The sequence below is a fragment of the Culicoides brevitarsis genome, chromosome 1 (genome assembly GCF_036172545.1).
Source record: "Culicoides brevitarsis isolate CSIRO-B50_1 chromosome 1, AGI_CSIRO_Cbre_v1, whole genome shotgun sequence".
Taxonomy (NCBI): Eukaryota; Metazoa; Arthropoda; class Insecta; order Diptera; family Ceratopogonidae; genus Culicoides; species Culicoides brevitarsis.
This window is the reverse complement of record NC_087085.1, coordinates 7,764,207-7,791,590: the sequence shown is the minus strand read 5'-3', so window position 1 is coordinate 7,791,590 and position 27,384 is coordinate 7,764,207. Positions and strand designations below refer to the sequence as shown.

Here is a 27,384-nt window from a genome sequence, read left to right as displayed (position 1 = left end):
TTGCTCAATTTTTGATCAAAACATGAAGTAATGGAGGTCATGCAATTATTTGTGAAATAATTGATTATTATAAAAAGTTATAAATTAATTCGTTCACTTAAAGAAAAATAAAAAAATAACAAATAAAGTAAAATAAAATAAAAAAAATAAAATGAAAATAAAATAAAAATTCAAAAAAATAAATAAAATAAAATTAAAATAAAATATACAAAAAAAAATAATAATAATAAAAAATAATTAAATAAAACAAAAATATTTAAAAAAAAATAAAATTAAAAAAATAAATAAAAATTAATAATTAAAATTTAAAATAAATTCAAATAAAATAAATAAAATTATAACAAAAAAAAATACCTAATAAAATGAAATTAAGTAAAAAATATAAATAAAAATGAAAAAATAATTAAAAATAATAAAAAAAATAAATAAAATAAAATAAGGTAATTAAAAAATTAAATAAAAAATAATTAAAAGTATTAAAAAAATAATAAAGTAAAATAAAATAAATAACGAAAAATAAGCAAAAATAAATGAAAAATTAATTTAGATAAATAAAAATAAAATAAAATAATTAAATAAAAATAAAAAGTGTTGCGAGTGACGACACTTTGTGAGATTTTCTTGTTACTGTCATGCTTGTGACTCGAAAACTGTTATTATTTATTATCGCTATATTATTATTATCATTATACGCTTTTATGGATTTAAATATTTTCTCGCATGCGCTTCTTCTGCCGATGCTGCTGCTGCTAAAATTCGAGCAAAAAAAAAACAAGTAAAATAATTTAAAAAGTAATGCACGAAAAGTCATCAAATGTGTATGTTGTGCCATAGCGTAACATTTTTTTCTGTTTTTTTATTTTTTTTTCTCTTTTTCTGCTTTCTGCAATAATTCTGCATCGAATTCGCCCGTCGAAAAATTCTCTCCGAGTTGATTTAACGGCATTCGAGATAAATTTTTATCAAAACATAAGCCGCTTACTGAATGTTATCGTGCTGCTTTTGTCTGGCGAATAACGAAAATAACGAAATGAGAGAGAGAACGAATGGTAAGGCAAAGCAAAATCGAGGAAAATAAGAGAATTGCTTCGAATGTGAATTAAAAAACGACTCAGTCCGCGATGACTCGTCGACGGGTAAAGTCGGCTTTTTGGCTGACGCGAAGAATATCAAAGTACATAGCGATTTTGGGTTGCTTTGCTGCATTCACGAATTTTAATGTGGCAGCAACAACAGCGACGACGACGAACGTTACACCGAAATTTGGCGATCGACTGTTGCCGCGCCGAACATTCAACTTGGATGAAAAATATCAAAAAGATTCTGCGGGATTTTTCCTGCATTCCAGCAAGCAGTACAATAATAATGTCATGCAGAAAAGTGTCGAGCATGCACAAAGTGATGAAATAATTAATGATAATAATGAGCAATACTTCGCGAGTGCCGAGCAAGAAGACGCAGAACGAGATTCAATTAAAAATGATATTAATAAAAATTACAGTGATAATGAAAGCAACTCTCACGAAACGCAAAAAATTAATAATAATGATAATAGCAGTAAATTAGTAGAAAATAATATTGATAGTGTTACCCAAAGCATAGAAAATAGCAAAAATAATCTAGATTACTATACGGTAGTGCATAAGGACGACTTAAAAAGTGATAATCAAATAAAATTAAATAATTCGACGTCGGCGCAAGCGCATCGCTTGGAAATGTCAACAGAATTTTTCGTTGTGCCATCCACAAAAGCCTCCACGATCGTCAGTCCCACGCAGCGATCGACCACTCTGCGTCCCGGAGGCGTAATTTTCGCGACAAAAACAACCGCCACACCGCCAACAGTCATTCTCGCGAACTTAACGGGTCTCCGAAAGGAGCCATGGGTCGTGCCGATACTCATTTTCGCTTGCATCTCGATGCTCATGATGGCAGGCTTCGAAGTTTTTGTGCTTTTTAAGGCGTGGCGCACAACCCCAAGTCGTCGTCATTTGTTCCTCGGGCAAATGTTGCTTCTTGGGCTATTCGCGTGTTCCGGGCTCGCTGCTGTCCTTACAGCAAATCCCACGCCTTTGACATGCGGCGCGATACGATTCGGTTCAGGACTCGCATTCACCTTGGTTTTTGCGTCGCTTTTGGTGAAATGTGTCTTTTTGATTAGCTTGAATGGCGGCGTTTATTTGCCCGCGCCATATCAAGCACTTTTACTGCTTTTTGCGGTGCTAATTCAAATTGCGATAGGCACACAATGGCTCATCACGTCGCCTCCCTCAGTCGATAATGTAGTTGTGCCTGCGACGGGAACTGCGATTTCGAGTCGGTATCATTTGTTGTTGACTTCCGGGGAGTTGTCGTCACTAAATCCGACAATTCCGCTGTGTCACACGCCGTTTTCGGATTTGTTGCTGTCGCTCGTTTACGTTGTTTTTCTCATCGTTTTTGTGTCGATTTTGGCAATTAAATCACGCGGAATTCGAGATAATTATCGGGAAGCGACGTATATTGGGCTTGCGATTGCAGGCGCAATTCCCATTTGGCTTGGATGGACCTTGTGTGGATTAGCGGTTGCTGATCGTCATCGAGATGCATGTTTGGCGTTTGGATTAGTTGCGACGTCGTCAACGGTATTTTTGGTGATGTTTATGCCTAAAGGTAAAAATTAAAAAAAAAGTAAAATTATTAAATTTATTTTAAATTTTTTGTCCCTCATTATTTTTTTATTTTTATTGGAAAAGTCGAAATAAAAATTAAAATTCATAAAAATAAAATATTTTTTAATAAAATTTTATTTTATATATTTTTGTTTTTATTTTGACTTTAAAAAAAAATAAATAAAATAAAATTAATCTTACAAAATTTCTAAAAACTTTAAAATTAAAAAAAAATAAAAAATTTATTTAAAATTTTTAATTGTTTTTAATTAAAAATTTTATTTAAAATAAAATCAATTTGAATAAATAAACTTATCAAAAATAAATTTTTAAAAAATATATATAAAATAAAATGAAGCAAATATTTAATTTTTAAAAAAATATAATTTACATAATAATGAAAAATTAAAAAAAAAGAATCAGAAAAATTTTTTTTTTATTCATAATTTATTTTGAAAAAAAGTTATTAAATTTTTAAGTAAAATAATTTGACTGTTAAAAATTTAGAAAAATTAACTTTATTATATTCTTTTAAAATAGTTCTTTTTATTTCAAAGAGACAAAATTAATTATTTTTTTTATTTATTATTTGTTTTTTTTTATAATTATTAAAAAAAATATTTTATTTTGAGTTAAAAAATTTGTCTGTTAAAAATTATTTATTTTTTTTTTATTAAATTTAATTTATTTATAATTTTATTTTATTTATTTTATAAAATTATAAATAATTATTATTTTATAAAAATAAAAATTTTATCATTTTATAAAAATTAAAAATTATAAAAAAATAATAATATTTAATAAAAAAAATTAATTACCTAATTTTTCAGGACGACAATTGGCAGCAATGGGCAAAGAAGGTTTATACGTAGAAGATCGCGAAGAGCGATTTAGCTCATTAAGTCGCACCGGATCCGGATATTCGCCTTCTTTCTTCCATTTCAAACCCATCAAGTACGGCGTGATGGGACAATCGCAAAGTCCAACGCCAAACACGAATACCGTAAATGGTTACAGCTCTACAAAACATCAAGCTGTCGCAACACTCGGAGGAGGTGAGTCAAAAAATGAAAATATTTCACTTCAAAAAAAAAAAACTAACCTTTAGCAATATTCTGATTTGATGTTCGCTGCTCTGTCGTCTCGTTGAAGTTTTCATATGAAGACGTTATTAACGTGTAATTTTTATCTCTATGAAAAAAATAAATAAAAGTAGAATAAAAAAAAATAGGGTACAAGAACAAGATCATTATGATTCATGATGATAATAATAATAATAGTACAATACGCAAATGAAGACAACACTTTGCTAGACAAGACATAATTCTGTCTACCACGTCTATTAACGAGACTTACATTCAACACACACCTCTCACATGTGTTGCTTGTTCGTTCGTTTTTTTTTATTTTTTGTTTAAAGCGCATGCAAAATTCTAGTTACTTGTCTAAAAGTTGTAATTTTGTACGTTCTTTCGTTGGCATCGCATCGCAATATGCACCAGATACAAAATAAAATCTCGGATAAAAAGTGTAATAATAATAAATAAATAAAATATGATAATATTTCATGAAATATCCTTCATCATAAGTGTATCATGCAAAATATATATGTTGTATGATTAAAAACATATTTCCCCTGAAACTATTTAAATCCACTTGACTTTATTATTTGTAGTTATTTTTCTTCCATTTTTTACAAGTCATAATATAAATATTGTAATTTTGCTGTTCTATTTGATTATCTCGCGCTAAATATGGATCTGACTTTTTGTAGAATCATGTGGATTTTTTTTTTACTTTTTTTTAATGAAAATATTCTTTTTTTTAAGATGCGAGATAATTTTGACAGTTACGATTTTTTTATTATTTTATCAAATATTTTTTTTATTTTTTTAAAAAAAACTTATATACTTTAAAGATTTATTTATTTTTTTTAATTTTTAAATTATTAAAATATTTTTATTAATTTTCAAATAAATTATTTTACATTTTTTTTATTTGATTTATCAAAATTTTATTAAAAAAATTATATTATTTTATTTTTTCAATTTTATTTTTTTTTTGTAAATAATTATTTATTATTTTTTATTATATTATTAATAATATTTTATTTTTCAAATTTGCTTACAATTTAATATTATTAATTTTTTTAATTAATAAATTATTATTTTATTAATTATAATACAAATTATTTTTTTTTAATTTATTTTTTTAAATTAAATAATTATATATTAAAAATTTTTTTTTTTATATGAAAATTTCCTGCTAAATTTTTATTATTAAAAAAAAAATAAGAATTTTAATCAAATAATTTAAATTTGATTTTTTTTTAATATTTATATTATTATAATAATATGATAATTATCATATTAAATATTTAAAAATATAAAAAAATTAAAACCAGAAAATATTAAATCTAATTTTATTATTTTTTAATATCATTTATTTTTTTATTTAACTTAAAAAAATATTTAATATGAATAACAAATAAGTATAACTTATTTTTTTTTATTAAAAAATTACAAAAATTAAAAATCATAATAAAAATAAGAATTTTATAATTTTAAAAAACATAACTGTCAAAATTACCTTTTTTCGACTGAACCGTTAAAAAATTTGAGAAGCAAGGCCATTTAACGATTACAAAAATATTCTTAAAAAAATCAAATAAAAAAGAATAGAACCGTAACAAGTTCTTTTTTTATTTAGAAATAATTACTGTTAACGTCTTGTGGGAATATTTTGCACACAAAACTTTTTTATAACGCTTTGTACAAAAAAAGTAAAAAAAAAATGTAAAAAGAATAAAACCAGATACAATTAACAATTGATTATATTTAATTAACAGGAATGTGTTTAATCTCTATTTTAATTCGTTTTATGTTTCACTTATTATTACCCATCTCTTCATTACACATTTTTTTTTGTTTCTTTTTACGTGTTTTGGTTACGCTTTTTAATAAAGCATACATTCGACATGAAAAAAAAATATGAATGAATTCTGGAGGCACTCAAGTTGAAAAAATTAAGAAACCAAGACAAAAGAAATTGTTTGCGGTTTACATTTTGCGTGCTTGCGCTTATTAATTGATTGGAAGCTGATTGAACGACACAAACTTGCAGCGAATTCACTTTCACGTGGGCGCTCGTGTTGATTTAAAGATGCAATATTCCTGTCTCGCCGCGGAATTTTTTTTTGAGGGAATTGCTTTCTGCCGCGAGGTGTTGCCAACAATCATAAAATAATGAGTTTTCGCACAGCAATCACATAAATAATAGGAAGTTCAATTGTGTCGTAGGTTGTGCTTATTATGTCTGGCACGCACGTCACACACTTGTCTTGCTCGATTTATGCATTTCACACACTGTAACGACATCCTACAATTTTCGATGTAAAATTATTTCAGTTTTTAGTTTTTTTGATTATCACATAATAAAATAATGAAACGTAATCAGGAAATACAACAAAAAACATGTAAGTTTGATTACGTTTGCCTCTAATTCGAGTCTTTTCTTCCATAAAATACCTTTTTTCGTGTGTAATGTGCATTTAACGAGCGAATGACATTTCGTCAGAGCTCGACTTGTCGCAAAGCAGTCGGAGAAATGAGATGCCGGAACGCGCTGCACGTAAATTTTAATGCAAAATGATGGATTTGCTGCTTGAAAAACTCTTTTCCTTGCATTTGCATGTCCATCCATGTCACTCTTCATTATGCATCGTATCAGTAAAAGTTGTTTAGTTTCTATGCCGGAGAAGAAGGAAAACTGGCACAATAAACTTCTGCTGATAATAACTGTAAGATCTTGCGTTCTATTTATTTTATTTTTTATGTTCTTTACACATACGAGAGCAAACGAGAGAGGTAAATTACCTTTTAAACATATTTTATCTAACTTCATTTGGAATATTTTACACAACAAAGAACATATTGTATTTTGTGTCGGTTCATGAACTCTTTTATCGTGTTGTTCCAATTATGATGCTTATGGTGCTGGAAATATTTTTTATGAGGCTCGTTCCTTAATTTTTTTTCCTCATAATTTTTTTTTCTATAAATCCAATTTTTTGCCTAAAATGAATAAAAATATATTAAAATTAGTTTAAAATAGAATTTCTTCTTATATTTTTATTTTATTTTTTTTTTTTTTTGAAACAAAGAGAAAATAATTTAAATTATTCACTAATTATTCATATTCAAATATTGATATTAATAAAATTTAAATTAAAAAATTAAATTAATAAAATTGAATAAATTTAATTAAAATTAATAAAATAAATAAATTAATAATTATTTTAATAATAATATAAAATACTGTAATTTAATTATTGACAACAAAAAAATATTAATTAAACTTTTATTTTTTTAAACATTAAAAAAAAACAAAAAATTTTGACACAAAACATTTTTAAAATATTATTTTTTTAAATTAAATAAAAAAAAAATTATTAATAATAAAAAAAACTTATGAATTTTAATAGAAAATTATTATTAAGTATTTTAAAAAATTATTAATTATTGAAATTAAAATAAATTAATTCTAAAATAATTTTTCTTTAAAAAATTTAAAATCTCAATTTAAAAAATTGAGCATAAATTTAATTTTTAATTTAAAAATTTTTTCAAATTAAATTTAAATTTTTTTTTTTTATTTTTTTAAATTAGGTATATATATTTTTCTCAAATTTTAATCGTAAAATAAAAAAAAATATATATAAATTCAACATATTCTAAATAAATTTAATAAATTTAATTTACGCGAATTAATTGCAAGAAAAATAAATGTATTTTAAAAATATTTTTTGTTACTTACCTCCAACAAAAGTAAAGCTCAAAGGGCACCTTTTTGACAGTTTTCTCGATAAAACGCATTTCAAGCTCAATCATTCCCATTACACTATCATTAAGTTACATAATCGTTAAAAGTGAGACAAGTAAGAACGAGATTTTTAGCGGTAAATTCTTCTTCTTCTTCATCATCGACAAGAGAGCAACATTATTATTACATCATCAAGTCCGGAATTAATGAAGTATGCAGATTGCATAGCGATACACTATTAACGATCGTTCTAAAACGAATTGAACTGTAAATGATTCCGAGTCGTTTGTACCTGAAAGAAGAAAAAAAAATAAATAAAATAAATACGAGTTCATTAAAATTGTAATGTTATGCAATAGACCTGGCATGTGTGCATGAATTCAATAGAATTTTTAAAATTGGACGATGATAAACGAGGAATCTCATTACTGCATCTTAGGTACTTCGAGAAATGACTTAATTAGCTGAAAATACGAGCAGAAGAACGATATCTTAATGAATTTTTGAAATTGAACTTGAGGCTTAAACTTCGATTCCCATAATTTCCATTGAATTTTATACCGAATCAATCATCTGTCCGTCAAGTTGTTGTTATTTTCTCACTTTGGTGTTAATTTCTTTGGCATCGACACACCCAGAACGAGAACATTAACAAGTACAATAAAGTACTTTCATTCTAAATAGCCAACAAATAATAACCAGGAAGGAATTAGTTACGCGATTTAATTATTTATTTTTATTTTTTTAAATAAAGACGTTCTCAAGAGAGAAAATAAAAGAAGAGATTGGAAAAAAAATGTTTGTTGTTCTTTAAGTTGTTTACAAGTAAAGTTAATAGTTAGCAATCATGCAAATCATTTTTTTAGTGAAAGTGTGTACTTGATTCGCTTTATCAATCAATTTTTATGAAGAAAGTTTTTTTTATTATTATATGATGGAACAATTTTTTTTTTATTTAAATTAAAAAAAAACTTTTCAGAATAAAGTTTTAAAAATAAAGAATAAAATAAATAAAAATCGATCATTAAAAAAATAATTTAATTTAAAAAATTTACAATAAATAAAATTTAATAAAATACCTAATATTTTAATAAAATTTTTAATAATTTGCAAATGATATAAAAAGATTATTTTGTAAAAAATTAAACAATAATTTAAAAAATTAAAAATTATAGGTATTTGTTTGTATTTTTAATTAAAAATTAAATAATTTATACGTATTAAAAATTTTATATAAAAAATAAAAATTATTATTTTTTATTTAATATTTAATTTAAATAATTATTTATATATATTATTTTTATTCTTCTTAATTTTTTTAAAAAATTTATTAATGTTTTAATTTTTTTTCATTTTGTAAATTTTATATACATATAAAAATTATAAAATTATAAGAAAATTTTATAAAATTAAATAATTATTTAATTATTTTTTTTTTTTTAAAAATTAAAAGAATAAAAATAATTGTATACAAATTATTATTTAAATTCAATGTATTTATTTCAAAAAAAATGATAAATTTTTGTTTTTTGTATAAAATTTCTAATATTAAAATTATTTTATTATTATTATAATTTATATATTTATACATATTTTATAATAATCTTATAATTTATAAAAATTAAATTTTTATCAATATTTTAAAAAATATAACTTTAAAAAGTAAAACTTAAAAAAAAAAATGACCAGCCTATCATTCAATATTTTTTTTCTAACCTTCTAATAGTATTTATTCACACTGCCAAGTTACTCGCGAGAACACAAAAAAATCTAAAAAATACAATTATCGTCTTGTTAACATCTCCAAACACCTCATAGTGAAATATTACTACAATTTACGTGTTAATAGTATCTCATAGTGATGAACCATCTAATAATAAAAAAGATTTTATAATAGCAACAAGAATATAATTAAAATAAATAGAAAACGAGAATGAAGCAAAAGTAAATGAGAAATGCAATTCAGTTTCATAAGGCATAAAAGTAAAAAGAATGTTTTTTGTTGTTGTTGTTGTTGTTGCATTGTTTCTAATGAAAAAAAAGCTCATATAATGACGAGGAAAGTATTTTACAGACGATAACATTAAGAATTTTCACGCAACTATAAATTACAAAGAGTTACAAAGCGAGGTGTGATGACGAGGAAATAATTCATAAATAATTGCAGCTATCAAAGATTTTTTAAAATAATAAACGTTTGTTTGAAATAATTTGATGTTATATAATTCATACAAGTTTTTTTTTCGAATTTTCGCCAATAAATAAGATTTTCACCGAAAATAAATTTTTTTGTTTATTAGTTGATGAACGAAATTTCTTCGTAACGGTAGACTTCACATCGAAAAGTAGTCAGGAGCAATAAAATAACGTGTTAGCAGTAATAATAATAATCATAATGAAATAGTGCGTTATTTAACGGAGCGTGAAATAACTTTTGAAGTTAACCTTATTTTATTTTTTTTTATTTTTTCAATATCTCGTTGTTGTTATTTTGGTCCATTACGACTGATATCGAGTTCTACACGCAAATCTCCGTGATAAATGAACACTTTAAGTCTCTCAAATAATATTATTTGCTTATTTGCCGCCACACACACGAAAAAAAAAATCAGCACGCGTTAGTTATGCCCATTGGTCATATATAACAATCAAGATATTTGAAGCGAACATGAGCGATGATAAAATAAAGCAAATAAATAGTTAACAATTTTTCTAGCGTTCATGCCCCTTTTTACCCATATATTGTAAATTATTTATCGCTAATCGCCATCGCTCGATTAATAAAATAATAACGTGGTCTCGATTTTTTTTCTTTCGCGTAAACTCTTCAAGTCTTCACACGAGTATATCAAATAAAGCAAAGGATGACAAGTAGAAATTCAAGTTCGTTTTCTACGACGACCACTTGAGCCCATTTATGTAAATAAAATATACCAACATAGGTACGGGCAATATTTTATAATCGCAAATCAATTATAATTTATTATGTACAGACACTTGTCCAAACGAGTAAAGTGCGCAGGATACAAAAAAACTAGAATGTCAACATTTTATCTCGGCTTTGAGCAAAAAAATAGTTTTCGGAGTAACTTTTGCACAAAATAAATTACATCTCTTTCTTCGCGCGCGCAAACGTTGTGTCATGTCGTGTATTTTTTCGCAAGCAAACCTTAATAGAATTCATGATAAATTACTTTTGTGGCTGTTTATGAACTAATATGTGAGAATTATGCATATCATCATCACCATTTGTCCAGACAACATCATCACTCGATGCAACTAATCATCTTTGCAGCGATTTTTAATGATGACATGTTAGACATTTATGCTAATAATCGTCTTATCTAAGGAAAAATTTTATATGACGAACGATAATGTGCCCCAAAATTATACTTGATAACATTATTATTATTAAACTATCATGATATTAAGAAATTTATGAAAAAACATACACAAAATTATACATTAGCTGGAAAAAAAAAATAATTACATTCATATAAAAACAAAAATGTTAACAAAATAAATCGTTATCGGAGATGCTTCAATGTTGTAATTTTACTCCCTAAAAAATTATTTTATAATATTTTGTTTTTGCTTTTTTTTTTAATTTGAGAAAATGTATTTTTTTCGTAATTTTGTTATTGATCATCTTCGTTCGTGCATAAAAAATCGTCTTCATACCACTTATTATTTTGTGATTTAAAAAAAAGGGAGTCTTGTGATATAATAACATATTTTTATGAAAAATTTGCGAGTAATTTTATCGATTTTACAACACGATTAACAATTTATCGATAAATAATTTTCGTCTTGTGTGATAAATGTAAACAAGTTGCTGTTTTTACATGTTTTACAAAAGAAAATTTAAATAAAAATATTATTTAGGATGGACCTTTTTGAATAAAAAATTATAAAATAATTATTTTTTTTTAAGCTCAGAAATATTTGAAACAAAATAATTTGGAAAAATAATATTTTTAAAATTAGTAATTAATAATAATTATAAAAAATAATCAAATAATTAATAAAATTTAAATAAAAAATTTAAAAATTAAAATTTAAAAATAAAAAGAAAATATATTTAAAAATTTTTGAAAATTAATCAAAAATTTCATTGCTTTTTAATTTTTTTTATATGTAAATAAGTCAAAATAATTATAATTAAATAAAAATAATTATTTTATAAAATAATTTTAAAAATTAATTTCAGAAAACTAAAAATATATTTTTTTATATTAATAAAATATTAAAATATATTAAAAAAATTTTAAAAATAATAACTTTTTATAAAAATAAATTTACCCTTAGAATTTTATTATTTTTTATTTATGAACTGAAAATTTTATTAAATAAATATTCATACAAAATAATTTATAAGTAAAAAATAAAAATAATTAACTAATAATTAATAAAAATAAATAATAATAAAATTAAAAAATAATTAATTAATAATTAAAGGGAAAAATAATTAATAAATTATTTAATTATTTTTTTTTATCTTAATTTATTTAAATAATAATATTTTTTTTATTATTTTACTATTATTTATTATGTTAATTTTATATTTTTTTTTTAAATTGAAACATTAATAAATAAATTAAAATATTTTAAAATTTCATATATTGATATAACTGGTCACCCTGAAACATTTATTTTTGTCACCATTTGACCTTCGATCGACAAAAAATGTAACATAACAGAATTCTCGCCTTATAAATATTCCTGTTTAAAAATTTTTTTTTGCGTCTTGAACAATTGTGTTAAAATAATGGTGCAATAAAATAACAGAGAGATACTAATCAGTGATCATTATAACAACACTTTATGTTAGTATTCACATGGGGCGAAAAAAAAACTTATTTTTAGCAGATTTGAGTGTCTGTCCATCGAAGTGATCCACAGATGCAAAATGCACTCTGACATCATTTGAAGCAGTTAAAGCAGTCAGTTGAGCATTTTTTTTATAACATTAAATATTTATAATATAATGGATAGGACATGGTGAATAGAAGACTGGAGCGAGAGACAGATACAAAAGAAGTATCATCAATTGATTACAATCGATTAAATGCTTGCCTCGAGTCAATAAAGGTGATTTTTCTCTCCTACTTTTGTACGTATGGACACGTATTTTTTTTTCTTATATTTTGCCAATTGTGATCGGTATCAACACCATTGTATGCATATTGTTTGAGCTGAAAAGTTTTGCGACATTGGAATTTGCCTTTTTTTGCTCTCTCTGCGTTGCTGCTTCGTTCTCGGCATTCAATAGATAGATCATCATTCCGTTTGAAGTTTATGTTTTAAAAGGCCATAAATTATTTCCTTCAAGCCGTATTGTCAATCAACGAGGGTTTTGTGCTGCTTTTTCGTTATTTTTAGCGCAAAACTGGATTTCCGAGGCGGAATTCATGCGCGCATTTTTCCAGACATAAGGTCGTCTCTTCGCATCTCGGCACGACGCGTAACTTGATGATCATGATGAAAATATGATGAAATGATGCGAGGAGAAGAAGTGTAAATTAAATGCATCGATCCTCGAGGCGAACCGTATATTTGTGCTTCTTCTGTGCAATGAACTCATTTCAAAGCGAGCAGTCACGTATACAGTTATTCTTACTTACAAAACAACGAAAAAAAAAACACATAAGAAGAAGATAGCTCAGTTTAACGATAAAGAAAAGGATATTGACCTGCGATGCTGCTTAATGCGGCATTTCCTCAGACATGTGATTATGACTCATCAATTATGTCGATCAAATATGCAAATTTTTAAAGTTATTTCCTTTTTGCTCTTTCTTGGGAAAATCGACGATTTTTTAGAACCAGTTTTATTTTAGTGGCTTATCGCATTTTGTTTCATTTTTGCTTTTCGAATCAAAAAAAAATAGTTTCTCGCATTCACAGAAATAATCAACGAGAAAGGGAAAAATAAAAAGTACAAAGAAGGATGCAACTACGCGATACAATGTAACAAAGCTCATGTCAGGTGGTTTATAATTTATGCAGAAAATGATTTATTAGAGTAAATGTGCGCATTGAAAATAAAAACTATGAATTATTTATTTTTTACGGTAAAGTCTTTTATTTACTTGTAATGTCACAATGACCTTTTTTATTTGTATGAGATGCGTTTAGGATGGTACAATTATTAAATATGTTTTCAATTATATAGAATTTTTAAGAAATAAAGAAAGAAAATTTGCAGTATCGATCATTGAGAATATTATTAAATATTTAAATAATAAAAAATAATTAATTAATAAAAAAAAATTATAAATTAAAAAAATTATTATTAAATAATTCTATTTTATTAATTATTTTATATTATTAATAATTAAAATTAGTGGAAAAAATTAAATGCAGCCGGAAATGGTTTAACAGCCGGAATGCAGCCGGAATTCAGCCGGAATGCAGTCGGAATAATTCAGTTAATTCAATTAATTAAAAAATTAAAATAATTCATTTTTTAATTTAAATATTATTTTGCACATCAATAGTAAAAAATTTAAACTAAAAAAATAATAAATTTTTTTTTTAATATTAATAATAAAAATGATACATGAAATTTGTAAAAAAAATTATAAGATATTAAATATTTTAAATTATTATACTAAAAAAAATAATAAACAAAAAATCAATAAAATAATTAATTAATTAATTTAATAAAAAAAAATAATTAAAACTAAATGATTAATAAAATTAAATAATAAGTGAATTAATTATAATTTATTAAATTCGAAAAAAAAGAATAAAATTAAATCTGAAATTAATTAATTGAATTAAATTCTTTATTCATTATTAAATTTGTAAATATTTTTATTTCAATTAAAATTTTATTTATTATTCATTTTATTTTTAAAAAAATAATTTTACTGTCAAAATTCTTTAAAAGTTATATTTTTCTAAAAAAAATAATAATAAAATATTTAAAATAATTTTTAATTATTTCTCTGAAATTTATATATATTTTTTAAAAATAATTTTTTTAATAACTTCATTCAATTCAATTAATTTTTAATTAAATATTTTTAGCTCAATAATTTAACATTTTTTTTAAATCCGAAATATGAAAAAATAATTAAATTTTCTCAAAAAATTAATTAGAAAGAAATTGAAAACATTTTAAATAATTGTTTCGCCCTTACTTACTTTATTCATATAAAAAGACTTGCGACCTTGCTCAGTTTATTTCCTAATTATAAGCAAGACACGAACCCGTCGATTGCACGGAAAAAAAGAAAAACACAAGAAATGGGCGTGTAAATATATGAAATCAATCTTATTATTTTTACTCTCTAATGTTTTTATTTGCATTAAATTACGCAAGAAATCTCACTTTCATGCATTCGTTCCGGCAGATCTTCAACTTTGTTCTGCATGAATATGCCCAGAGTGGATTTGTATCGAGAATAATAAATAAATTACTTTCCAAGAACAAAATCTTGCGGTTTGTAAAATTATGAATGTTTGTCATGCGTTTATATTCTCTTATATCATTTTTTATTTTTATTATTTTTTTTTTTTCATAAATAGTGAATTACTACAATGTTGCTGATGCATTCGCATCCGAAGAGATCTTTTGTTGATACATGTACAAATAGAAAATAATGAAATAGTACGCATTCTATGAATAAAAATATTTTTGCTGCGTAATTGTAACAAAAGTCTGTTTGAATCGCGAGTACGTGAAATCTTTGTCAGAAGAGTTTGTCAGGGAAATGAGTTGAAACTTTATTTTTTTTATTCTCTATGTAATATTAATTTGTTTGTGGTATTCATTTATTCACAAACAGATATTCTGATTGATGCCATATCGTTGATTGCATGCATTATTCTTTATTTTTTTTTCACAAGTCATTGAACTTGTAAGGTGAGATGTGCAGGAATCTAGATTTTTTGAATAAATATTTAACAATAAACTCACGAAAAGTAACTGAAACCGTTAATGGTGTTATTTGTAATCGCTCTAAGATTAAAAAGTTAACAAAATATTACTTTTTAATGAAAGTTTTTTGTTATTTTCAACTTTTTTTTATTGATGCTATTGATTGAGTAAGCGAATGAAAATAATGAAAGCGTTACTTATTGAAAGTATTTACATTGTACACTTTTATTTTTCCACAATTGTTACTTTTGCTCTAATGCAAAAGACGGAATTGTCGTGATCGTCCTTGAGTTCGAACTTTAAGTCGACTGTGGGGCCCGTAATTGGCGCATCGACAGGTGCAATTAGTTCGTAATGCACTTTTTGACCCTTTTTCAGGGGGCATTCTGCGTTTTTAAGGAATTTACAGGCATTTAAGTCTTCTTTTGGGACTTCGTATGGGAGTTGAACGTTGTCGAGATACGCTTCGGCATGAGCACGTAGTTTTTCTGTGTCTTCCGCTGTGAATTTAAAAAATAATTAAAATTTTATTCCAATAATTTTAATTTTAAAATTAATCAAAGATAACTTAAATTTAACTTTTTAAAAAAATAATTTATAAAAAATTTAAATTGAAATTAATTTTTTATTATTAAATTAAACATAATTAGAATTAAAATAAAGTTTTTATTTTTTAATTTATTCATTTTTTTTTGATTATTTTTTATTTTTTTAAAATCTAACAATTTTAATATTTTTTCTTCTTTGAAGAAAATGCGGTAAATTTAAAAAAAAAATAATCATTTTTTTTATATTTTTTTTTATAATAATTTTTAATAATTAAATAATTATTTTTAAAATTGAAAAAAAAAAAAATTTTAATAATTTAAAAAAATCAAAACTAAATTTATTGTTGAAAAAAAAAATTCCATAGCATTTTGAAAAATTGATAATGTGAAAATATTCAGATAATTTACTAATTTGGATAATTAATTAATTATTTTCTTTTAATTTAATTTAATAAAATAATATAATTTAATTTAATTTAATTTAATTTAATTCAAAATTTAATTTTTCAAGTATATTTTTTTTCAATTTTCAATCAAATTCAATAAAATAATTTTTTTACAAATTTTAAAATTCGTATAACTTTTATTTTTTCAATATTTTTTTTTAATTTTAAAAATTTAAAGAATTTCTTAAACAAAAGTTTACTTACGTGCTTCAAAATCGATCGCAAAATGAATTTTCTTCTTATTCACAACTTTACAAGGCTCCTTCTCGCATCCATCGACCGTAACTCCCAACGGCAGGGGCTTCTTCGAACTACAAGACCTCACTTCGAGCGCCTTTACTGTGAAAACGCCCAGCAAAAAACACAAAAATTGCAGCAAAAACTGTCGTGACATTATTTCAGCTCCGGATCCAGCCAACAAATGACTCGCAAATAGGAAGAAATTGGCTTTTAATTATCAGTTGGAGCAATGTTGCCATGTCACGGAACGACGACAAACGTTATCGCGTGCAATCGGAAACGTACTGTTCGAGTGATATAAGAGAGAATTTTGCTCCCCAGCGACTTGAACATAATGAAGTCTTAACAATCAGTAACAATGTTGCGAAAATCAGAAGTCATTATATGCGATCGATCTATTTCAACCGCATGCCATTGCAAGTTAACAGGATAAAATATGATGAAGTGGATTCGTAACTGACATATTAATGAATAATAATAATATTATCATATTTTATTACAGGTTTGTTCTCATTTTCTCATTTTTTGCCGCATTTCAGCATAAAAATGACGATCGATGTCTGTCTGTTGGTAAAATCCATAAAAAAGCCTTTAAAATTCCTCATATTTATTTTCTCGTTTGTTACGATTAATAATGTATGAAATTCGCCAAGTACATGGAAAATGATGCGTTAATTAAATTACATTTATAAACGCAAAAATAATTGTTATGGGAATCATAGAAAGACAAAGAAACGAGAATTTTATGCTTTTTTACATTGTCAAGGAGCTCTTTACCACATTTGGACGCTGGCATTTTAATAGTTCAACGGATATCTCTCTTTCATAACTCTTCTATCGCGCGCAAAAAAAAAAATTATTTATTCTTTTTGCACAAAAGTCACGTTCAAACACTTGAATTGATTTATTTTATGAATTTATGTCATGTCTCGGGAAAACTTGCGAGGTGCTAATGTTTATTTAATACAAAGTTGAAGCATTTTTACGATCATATCGCTGTAGTTCTGTGTGGTATGTTAATGTCTATATCATTGTTGTCTGTTTGTCGACTACCTCTCCGCTCCGAGTAAATAGTAGCATTTATAAAATGTATTAAAATTGACTGGTCAAACAAATCAAATTAATGCACTTGTAGCAACATTCTTGGGAGTGAAGTTTATTTTTTCTTTTGTCAGAGAAAAGAACTTTTTATTGCATTCCGCGTGTAAATTGTGAGGTTTTGTCATTAAATATTCAATAAAATGTTGCTTGAATGCAATTAAGGTTGTGACAAATTTATTTTTAATTTTATTTTTGAGAAATTATTTAAATAATACAAAATAAATAAAAAAATATATTTTTTATAATATAATAAAATAATATAATATAATATAATTATAATAAAAATAATAAAATATAGAAAAAAAAAATAATTTAATTATAATAAATCAATTTAATTTTTTAATTTTTCGTATAAAATAATTTCGTATAAATTTTAGAAAATTTTAATTATCCTCAAATATTTTTCTTAATTAATTTTATTCAAATTTACTAATTTTAAATTAAAAAAAATCTAAAAACTAAATGAAAATTTATTTTCAAAATAATATTCGATTATAATTTATTTTGAATAATATTTTTAAAAAAATATTTTAAAACAATTATTAAAATCTTTTAAATTAAAATTAATAAAAACTGCCATAAAAATATATAAATATTTATAAAAAAATATATTTTTTTTTTGCATTTTAATTTTTTAAACATTTTTAACTTAATAATTAATTAATTAAATATTTTAAAAATATTTATTTCAGAACAAAAATTGTTCAAAACTAAAATTATATTGAAAATATTTTTAAAAAATTTTACAAAAAAACTAAATGAAAATTTAATAATAATTTTTTTTAAACATAGAAAATAATAAAAAAAAAATTTTTGAATGTTAATTTTATTTGAAAATTTGATTTATTTTATTTTTATTTTTTTTTTTTGGACAAAATTAAAATGTATTTTATTAAATTGTATTAAAAAAAATATATTAAAAATTTAATTCTAAAAAAAAATTAAAATGAATTAAAATTAAAATAAAAATAAATGTTGAAATGGCCTAACTAATAAAAATAAAAAAGCTTTCATGTAGGTACAAAAGAAAAGCATTGCGGTTATGCATACATAATTAGGCGTATTGAAAGAAAAATTTAATCTATATTTATTTACAAAGACAAACAAAACGAACATATTCAAAGGTAATAATAATGCAGTTTTACAGTAAATTGAAAAAAAAACATAAATGGCAAGGGTCATACGATTTTTTTCTTTTTCTTCCATATTCTTTAACGAACTCGCAATCAAGGAACAAACAAACAACCAAACAGTAGAACATCAAATCAGAATAAATGTAAATAACAATAATTGTCATAAATTTCATGGATAAGTCCGTAGCTGTTACATACAATGTTCTTTTTCTAACAAACGCAACTAACTAACAAGCTTCTCTCTCCTGCTATCTCTGTGTCTCCCCATAACCGCTATTTATTTGATTTTATATCATTTCACAATCTTTTGTTTACTCTTCGCTGCTACAACGACGACATGGTCGAGACACAAGCCACACAATGAGATTTTTACATGCAATGCCGGGGAATTAGTGTCTTTAGGAGTTGTAGAACAATTGTTGTGGTTTTCTGCTCCGATATTGCCATTATGATCATCATCAGCATAACGACATGGCTATTATTACTATTAGTGTTGTTGTTGTTATGCTGAAGCGGATTATTTATTGGCAAATTGATTATAAATTTGTAATTCAAATAGAAAATTGATTTTCTTGCACTTTTTGTGGTTTGTGTCTTCAACCTTTATTTTTTTTCCTCCTTAAAAAATCCTATCCTGTAATTTTTTGCTTTTCATGTTTTTTTAAGTTTAATTTTAAATGTAAATTAAATCATGCATTTTTACACAGCGGATCGATTATTATCACTGATAGCGGCGCCTCCGAGTTACACACGCATGTATCATTATTATCCAGCTGCACATATGACACATCCTTTTTGTTATTATCCTTCACCAATGCCTCCAGCACGATATCCTCCAGGTGTGTAAAAAAAGAATTCAGTCGAAGAATTCAGGCTTTTCATCATCATCATTATTTATTATTTTTTTAGTTTTAAGATTTTTTTTTTTGGGATTTTGTAAGAAAATTTTTAGATTCTTCTTGTTTTATGGGCAGTAGTTTTTTTTTTTGTTTTTCTTTAATTAAAAAAAAAATATTATTTTTAAAAAAAATTTAATATTTCAATATTTTTTTTTTAAATTTTAGTAATAATAACAATTTTTAATTTTTTTTTTATTTTATTAAATATATTTTATTTAGTCAAAAATTTTATGTTAATATTATCAAACGTTTAAGTTTAATTTTTCAATATTTTGTCAAAAAAAAAAAAAAAAATAGAAAACAAAAAATTCAAGAAAATATTGATGAAATATTTTATAAAAAATTAAATGAAATTAAATATTTTGTAAATAATTTTATTATTCTTTTATTAATTTTTTAATTTAATAATGAGAACAAAAATTTAATGTAAAAAAATTGAATTTTCAAGAATATTTCATTTTATTATTTTATTTAATCTTAATTACATATTTTTTTATTTATTTATTTTTTTTTAAATTTAATGAAAATAATAAATATATTATTGAATTAAAATTTTTAAATTTAAAATAATTAATTTAATTAAATTCAATAATATTTATTTTAATTAAAATTTTTTAAATTTATTTAATGAACAGGATAAAAAAAAATAATTTAAAAAAAAATATTTAATTTTTTTTTTTAATAATAAAATATTGAAAAATTATATTCATTAAATAAGAACATAAAATTAAAATTAAAATTGTAAAAAAAAATTTCTTACAAAATCTCAGTTAATTTTATCTCATAACGTGTGTGATGTTTTTTTTTATTAACAATCATGTACAAATTTTTTTGTATTATTTTTTACAAAAAAAAAAAAATCACAAATTACTCATAAGAAATGTTGTAACAAATAATTTAGATGCAATCATAAATCATATTATTGTCTTGCACACCCATTGTCACTTACAACTTTGACAAGTTACTCTCATAATTTTTCCAACGAGAAATTCATAACGTGAAATTTTTGCATATATGAGACATAAAACGTGAATAAATCTTTCTAACAACAATTACGCAATCAATTGAGGCGTGTAAACACCCAAATTGCTATTATTATTATTTTTGTACTTTTCGAGATAAGAAACTTTCTATTTGCACTTCAATTTTTTTTCCTCCTCCTCCTCATGAGAAAGCTCATCAAATTCCGCGCATCATAAATTTAAAGCAATTCATTTAATTATTTAAAAAAAATAAATCCTCCTATTTTAATATTTTTTGAAAATTTTAATTTTAATTTTAATTTAAAAACTAAGCCAAGCCTCAAATGTTTTCCTTATCTTTCATCTTTTTGATTTATTTATCATAAAAAACGGTCTAATATCAATATTTAAGCGAGTTATTGAATTGTTGGCGTGCAAAATGAGTTTACCTTGCCAAGAGCAATCATTTAATTTATTATTTATTTTACGATGGGTTTCGGTTTCGGTTGAATTGCTCAACGCCGAAAGTTGTATTTTCTCGTAAAAGCTCTTAATTAAGATAGTTGGACATGCATCAAGGTTATACTCAATTAGACACGATGTTAATTGTATTTTTCGGTAACAGTCTCGAGGAAAGTGTAAAAGAAAGTGTAATTAATATTTTTTTTTTCAAGTACGGAAGACACCGAGATGAAGCAAAGTGATTTTTTCGCGAGCGAGGTTAATGACGCGAAACGCACCGCACGCCATTACAACTAGTCTCCGGCGTTATTTATGAATAATTACACGAGAATTGCACAGAACGACGATAAAAAGTAAACAGGAAAACTACGATGATGATAATAATTATCACATTCGTTTATTAATTGTAATTAATCATTTTAACACACACACACACTCAAACTCACAATTTATACCTTTTTAATGTTTATTATATTTTATGCCATGTTTTAAAATCAATTTTCTTAATTTCATATTCCCTCCCTCCCCATCATTCTATGCTTTGCACATCACACGATAAAAAAAATTGGAAATGTAACTTTAGGCCTTTTTATGCGACCAGATGATGCCAATTTGTACACGACGTTGGAGCAAACGATGAGCAGCAATCCAAATGTTTATTTCCAGCGCGGAGTCGTTCATCCGGGAATGATGTACTAAACAAAAGTAGAGCCAGCATAAAAAATTATTTTTTTTAAGAAATTTCATGTAAAGATTATTTTGTAAGAGATATATGATGTAAAAATTAATCATACATAAGTTACGTTATTAGTTATAGTTATTAATTAATTATTTTATATTATTTTGTAAAAAAAAATCTCATCTTTTAATTGTTAACGTTTCCCACGATTCTTAATAATTATCTTGAATTTTATAATAAAGTAATTATTTTTTTTTTGTATTGAAATGATGATTGTCAACAATATAATTACCTTCACTTTTACTATCGTCATATTTGTAACTATATAATGGAAAAAAGACTGTAACTTTTACTTGTAGAAACTTTTAATTATTCGATGATTTCAAAGATGATTTTGCGAAAAAAAAATATTTTTCACCTTTTTTTGTTTGAAGTTGTTAAAAGTTCATTACTTGTCTTTAAAAAATAATTTTAAAATTGAAAAAAAATATCAATCTTTTATATTATTTTTTATAAAGATATTAAAAGTAAATTAATTTTTTTTATATTTAAATTGAATTTCTACAATTATTAAAAAAAAATCCTTGAATTAAAAAATTAATCAATTTTCAATAAAATATTATGATAAAAAATTCTTAAAAAAATTTAAAAAAAATTATTAAAAAAAAATTAAAAATTTATTCACAATTTGAAAATTGTAAAATTAAAAAAAAAATAAATTTATAAATAATCCTTCCAATAAAATTAATAAAATATTTTTTAAAAAGATTAATTATTTTTTTTTGTTCAAGAATTTTCTAGATATATTTTTTTTTATTAATTTAAACTTATTTTCTTAATTTTTATTCAAAAAAAAAAAATAATTTTGAAAATTAAAAAATGTTGAAACAAAAGAAAAATTAATTTATATTTCTTACAATGAAATTAATAAAATATTTAAAAATTTTCCAATTATTATTTTTTAATTCAAGAACATTTTAATTTTCTAAATTTAATTTTTGATTTATTTAATTTTTTTTTTTTTATTAAAAACATCAGAAAAAAATTTTTTTCGCAAAATCATGAATTTCCTAAAACAAATAGAATTAAAAAAAAAAAAAATACTGAACAATAAAATAAAATAATCACTTAAAAAATACAAAAAGAGCACTTAATAAGTATCCTTATAAATAAATAAATAAATAAAAATTAAATAAACAATGAAAATGAACAGAAAAATTATAAAATATACCTTTAAGTTACGTACTTACAGTAAGAATAAAATAAAAACATTGTAGGATCTCATCAGTTTATTTTCAATTAACAGATAGGTCTAAGCAAAAAAATTACATTTTTCTTCATAGAATAAAAGTTAATTTAAAAAATTTATAAAAATAAGTAGAATCGATTTTAATTTTCGAAAATAAGAAGACTTTTAAATGTATACTTTTGATTTTAATACTTTTTAAATATAAGATATTATAAGAAAATCATTTTTATTTTTTTTTTAGAAATCTTTTAGATATTTGGTAATATTTTCCAAATCACGTGTCAACCAAGACTCATTCAAACGAATTGTCTCGAGACTTTGTTGCACAGTACGATCGATGCCTGAAAATTGATTCTCTCTGAAAAAGGCTTCAATTTCCTCGATTTTCTCTTGAGATGCAAAATTTTCCGTTAAACCTTGCACGAGACGCGGAACAATGTAAGTACCTTCCCCGAATTTCTGTTGAAATATTTTGACATTTTCTTTGAAATAATTCCAAGCAACATCTCGACCATTTTGGCTTGAAGCGATGGAGCTAATTGCACGAGCGCAATCCGTTGAACGAGTCGTCATTGCGAACTCAATTGCTTCCTTGATGACTTTTTCGTCATCGAGTAATCCAAAACTGTTGTAAATGCGTTCTTGTTCTTCTTGGCTCGTTGTGTCGCGATAAATTTGAATGACGCTCGTTAAGGCAGCGCTATCGGCTTTGTATAAGACTCCTTTGTAGGCGCATTGACGCAAATCCGCGGGAACGGCGAACGGGGACTCAGCAAAACGTTTTTTGGCTTCATCAATTGTCGTTTGACATCCGGAGTGAATTAATTGGCTGATGATCAAGGGACGAAGTAAAGTGTCGGAATTTGAATCTGATTCACGGGGATCCCATGAGAGTGAGGAATAAATGTTGGTAAAGAGTTTTTGGCAATAATTATCGAAGGAACTTTTAGTTTCGCTGTTTGACAGCAAGGAACGAAGTTTTGATAAGCACAAGCAAATTGTTTTCCATACCACGTATTCAGTTTCGGCAGTGAAGGCTTGTAAGAATTTAAGGAACTGAAAAAATAAAAATTAAAAAAAAAATTATTAAAAATTATTTTTTTACAAATTAGAAAATTAATTAAAATTAAAAAAAATAATTAAGAAAATAATTAAGAATTAATTAAAATTATTTAAAATAATTATTTTTTTTTAACAAAAAAGTTTTAAGATTAAAAAAAAAATAAATTTGAAAAAAAAAATTTTTTTTTTTTTAGGCCGCTCCAAATTTTTTTCGAACTTTTTGTCATTTTTTTTTGTTCAAAAAAAATATTTTAAATTAAAAAAAAAAATTAATGTAATATATATTTATTTTTTTTTAATAAAATTAAGCAGATTTTAATTTATTTCAAAATTTTTGTTTAAAAAAAAAGATAATTTTATGAAAATTATTTTTTTTTTCAAGAAATTTTTATTATTTAATACAAATTATTTAAATTATTAAAAATATTTCATTTTTTTATTAATATTTTTTTCGTAAAAAAATTTTAATTGATATGTCATGAACTCAATTTTAAAAAACAAATTAAAAAAAACTTAAAAAAAAAATAATTTTCGGAAATTTTTTTTTTTTGCATGAAAAAGTATTTTAAACGTACCTAATATTTTTTCAAATTTTAAAGTAACAATTTTGAAACTTTTTCAGAAAAAATCTTACCTCAACAGTTTCACTTTTTCCAGCTTTGACGAGCGCAAAAAGATCATCAACCAAACCCAAACGATCCAACGGACTCAATACCTTATCTTGCACTACTTTGTGCTTCTCAAAAGCTTCCAACATCTCCGACGGATATACTGCGTGCGACAAAAAGTGACAGTTCCCGGGTTAATTTTGATCCAATCGTCCTTTTCAACATTATCAATCGTAATTTCGATACTTTTCTGATCAAAAAGACACGACAAGGCACTTTCATTTCCTGCTGTTGCGACTTTTAACGGAATCATCCAAATTGTATCATCTTCTGTTTGACTCCCATCTGCTAAAAATCGCTCTTGTTTAAGCGTCAGGACACGTTTTCCATCTTTTTGCTCATTTTTCTCAACCCAAACGAGCGGAAATCCAATTTTATCTACCCAATTCGTCATTATTCTCGTAACTGGCTTATCATTTGAGCATTCAGACAACGCTTGCCACAAATCTTTGGTCTCTGCATTACCATAAGCGTGTCTCGTGAGATACAAATTCATTCCTTTACGAAAATCCGCGTCTCCGATGAAATTATGAAGCATCCGAATAATCGAAGCGCCTTTGTTGTAACTGATTGCATCGAAAATCTCGTCAATTTCCGATGAATTTTTCACGGGAACTTCAATTGGATGCGAATTTTTGAGCGAATCGAGTTGCAAAGCGGCAACATACATGCCCGACACAAATTGAGGCCACATTTCGTATTCGGGGAACAGTGCGTCGGTGCACAAAAATTGCATAAATGTCGCAAATCCCTCATTGAGCCATAAATGAGTCCACCATTCCATCGTCACTAAATTCCCGAACCATTGATGCGAAATTTCGTGCGCGACGATGCTGGCAACGCTCTGTTTGATGGACAACGAAGTATTTGCGGGATCGACTAAGATGCGAATTTCCGTGAATGTTATCAAGCCAAAATTTTCCATGGCGCCCAAGGCAAAGTCAGCAATCGCAATGAGATCGAGTTTTTTCAGCGGATATGCAATTCCGAAATATTCTTTGTAATAAGGCAAAACTCTCACAGCGGTTTCTAAGGCAAAATTTCCATGTTCTTTCTTCCCGAGCGGCGTATAGACACGACAAAGAACCCCATCTGCAGATCGTTTTTCGACAAAATCGTATTCGCCGACGACCAAAGCCACTAAATAAGTCGACATTACGGGAGTTCGATCGAATTTCAACACTTTTAAGCCATTATTGTCCTCAAATTCAGTCGTTACCGGCATATTTGACAGCGCAGTCAAATGTTTCTCGACGATCAAAGTGATATCGAAAGTAGCTTTTGCTGCCGGCTCATCAATGCTTGGGAAACAGCGTCTTCCATCGCAAGGCGCTAATTGAGTAACAAACGAATAACGCTCTTCATCGCCCACGAAATATTTACTGCGATAAAATCCCTTTAAATTATCGCTTAATTCGCCGATGAAGTCAATTATTAATTTAACTTCGCTTCCCGCATCAATGGTGCTTGGAAAAAGAAAAGTTACGGTCTCGTTGGCTTCATCGAAGGACTTTTCCTTTGTGTAAAGTTCACTTTCGTCGGGAAAACGTAAAAATACGTCCGTGATTTGCAATTTTAAGGCATGTAAGGTTATTGTGTCGGTTTCTTTTAATACCTAAAATTTAAGAAATTTGATGAAAATTTATGGAAATTTTATTTTATGAACTTACCTTGAGATCGATCTCAGCTTTTCCATCGAATTCGAAGGTTTTGGCATTCGGTTTAAAGGTCAAATTATAGTGAAAAGGCTTAACGCTGGATTTTAACATCTTTGTTGACAAAATGATAACACTTGAAAATTTATGATTCGCAAATTTAAAAAATTCGCGAGATTATATGAGAATTTTTTCAGTTAATGAAATTTTTGAAAATAATTTTTTTTTTTATTTTTTACTGAATTTGAGTTAATTTTTTTTGAGACATAATAAATGCTGTAAAAAATTGACTCGAAATCGTTAAAAAATATTTTTATAGAATTTTCTATTTTTATATTTATTTTTATATATATTTTTTATTTTTATAAAATTTATTTATTTATATTTTTTTTTTGAAAAAATTTAAAATTTAAAAAAATTATTTAATAATTTAAATAAATTTAAAAAAAATTAATAAATTATTAAAAATTATTTAAAAATTTTATAAAACTTAATCAAAAAAAAAAAAATCATAATAATTTTTAATAATTAAAAAAATTAAAAAATAAATATTAAATAATTAAATTAACTGATAAATATTAATAAATTAAATTTCGTCAAATAAATTATTATTAAATATTATTAAAATTAATTTTTAAAAATAAACGTTCTCTAAAAAATTATTTTTATATTTTTCAAAAAAAAAAACTTTCAAAAAATTAAAATAAATTTTCCAAAGTTCTTTGAAACTGAATTGTCTTGATTTACCGGTTTAAAAATTTTATATATTTTTAAAATAATTTTTTAATATGATTTTTGACATTTTCTGCTTAAAAACTTAAAGAAGAATTTTTTTCTATTTTTTTTAATTAAATTATATTTTTGGAAGTTAACAATTTATTTTTTTTACATTTTTTTGAGATTTTCTGAAATATTTTTTT

General features: G+C 24.5%; 3 protein-coding genes across 3 annotated transcripts; 1 reads left to right on the top strand and 2 right to left on the bottom strand.

Annotated features, from left to right (window-relative positions):
• Positions 1-1,121: 1,121 nt before the first annotated feature.
• Positions 1,122-21,993, top strand: LOC134827665 (uncharacterized). Its single transcript, XM_063840420.1, has 4 exons — positions 1,122-2,652; positions 3,482-3,706; positions 19,536-19,667; positions 21,735-21,993. Exons 1-4 carry the CDS (start codon positions 1,122-1,124, stop codon positions 21,848-21,850), a joined length of 2,004 nt encoding a protein of 667 aa, XP_063696490.1. The 3' UTR covers positions 21,851-21,993.
• On the bottom strand, positions 15,419-16,752 carry LOC134838204 (NPC intracellular cholesterol transporter 2 homolog a-like). The gene is made up of 2 exons (XM_063853678.1): positions 16,559-16,752; positions 15,419-15,860 (listed from the first exon to the last, which is right to left on the bottom strand). Exons 1-2 carry the CDS (start codon positions 16,746-16,748, stop codon positions 15,586-15,588), a joined length of 465 nt encoding a protein of 154 aa, XP_063709748.1. The 5' UTR covers positions 16,749-16,752; the 3' UTR covers positions 15,419-15,585.
• A 2,003-nt stretch (positions 21,994-23,996) lies between the features above and the next one.
• Positions 23,997-26,605, bottom strand: LOC134838407 (puromycin-sensitive aminopeptidase-like). The gene is made up of 3 exons (XM_063853932.1): positions 26,480-26,605; positions 24,776-26,424; positions 23,997-24,135 (listed from the first exon to the last, which is right to left on the bottom strand). The coding sequence occupies exons 1-2, from the start codon at positions 26,576-26,578 to the stop codon at positions 24,868-24,870; spliced, it is 1,656 nt and encodes a 551-aa protein (XP_063710002.1). The 5' UTR covers positions 26,579-26,605; the 3' UTR covers positions 23,997-24,135; positions 24,776-24,867.
• Positions 26,606-27,384: the final 779 nt, after the last annotated feature.

Coding starts and splice junctions, on each gene's coding strand:
- LOC134827665 (XM_063840420.1), top strand. CDS start 1,122: ATGACTCGTCGACGGGTAAAGTCGGCTTTTTGGCTGACGCGAAGAATA. Junction 2,653..3,481: donor GGTGATGTTTATGCCTAAAG/GTAAAAATTAAA, acceptor CTAATTTTTCAG/GACGACAATTGGCAGCAATG. Junction 3,707..19,535: donor TGTCGCAACACTCGGAGGAG/GTGAGTCAAAAA, acceptor ATTTTTACACAG/CGGATCGATTATTATCACTG.
- LOC134838204 (XM_063853678.1), bottom strand. CDS start 16,748: ATGTCACGACAGTTTTTGCTGCAATTTTTGTGTTTTTTGCTGGGCGTT. Junction 15,861..16,558: donor TGCGATCGATTTTGAAGCAC/GTAAGTAAACTT, acceptor TTAAATTCACAG/CGGAAGACACAGAAAAACTA.
- LOC134838407 (XM_063853932.1), bottom strand. CDS start 26,578: ATGTTAAAATCCAGCGTTAAGCCTTTTCACTATAATTTGACCTTTAAA. Junction 26,425..26,479: donor AAGCTGAGATCGATCTCAAG/GTAAGTTCATAA, acceptor CTTAAATTTTAG/GTATTAAAAGAAACCGACAC.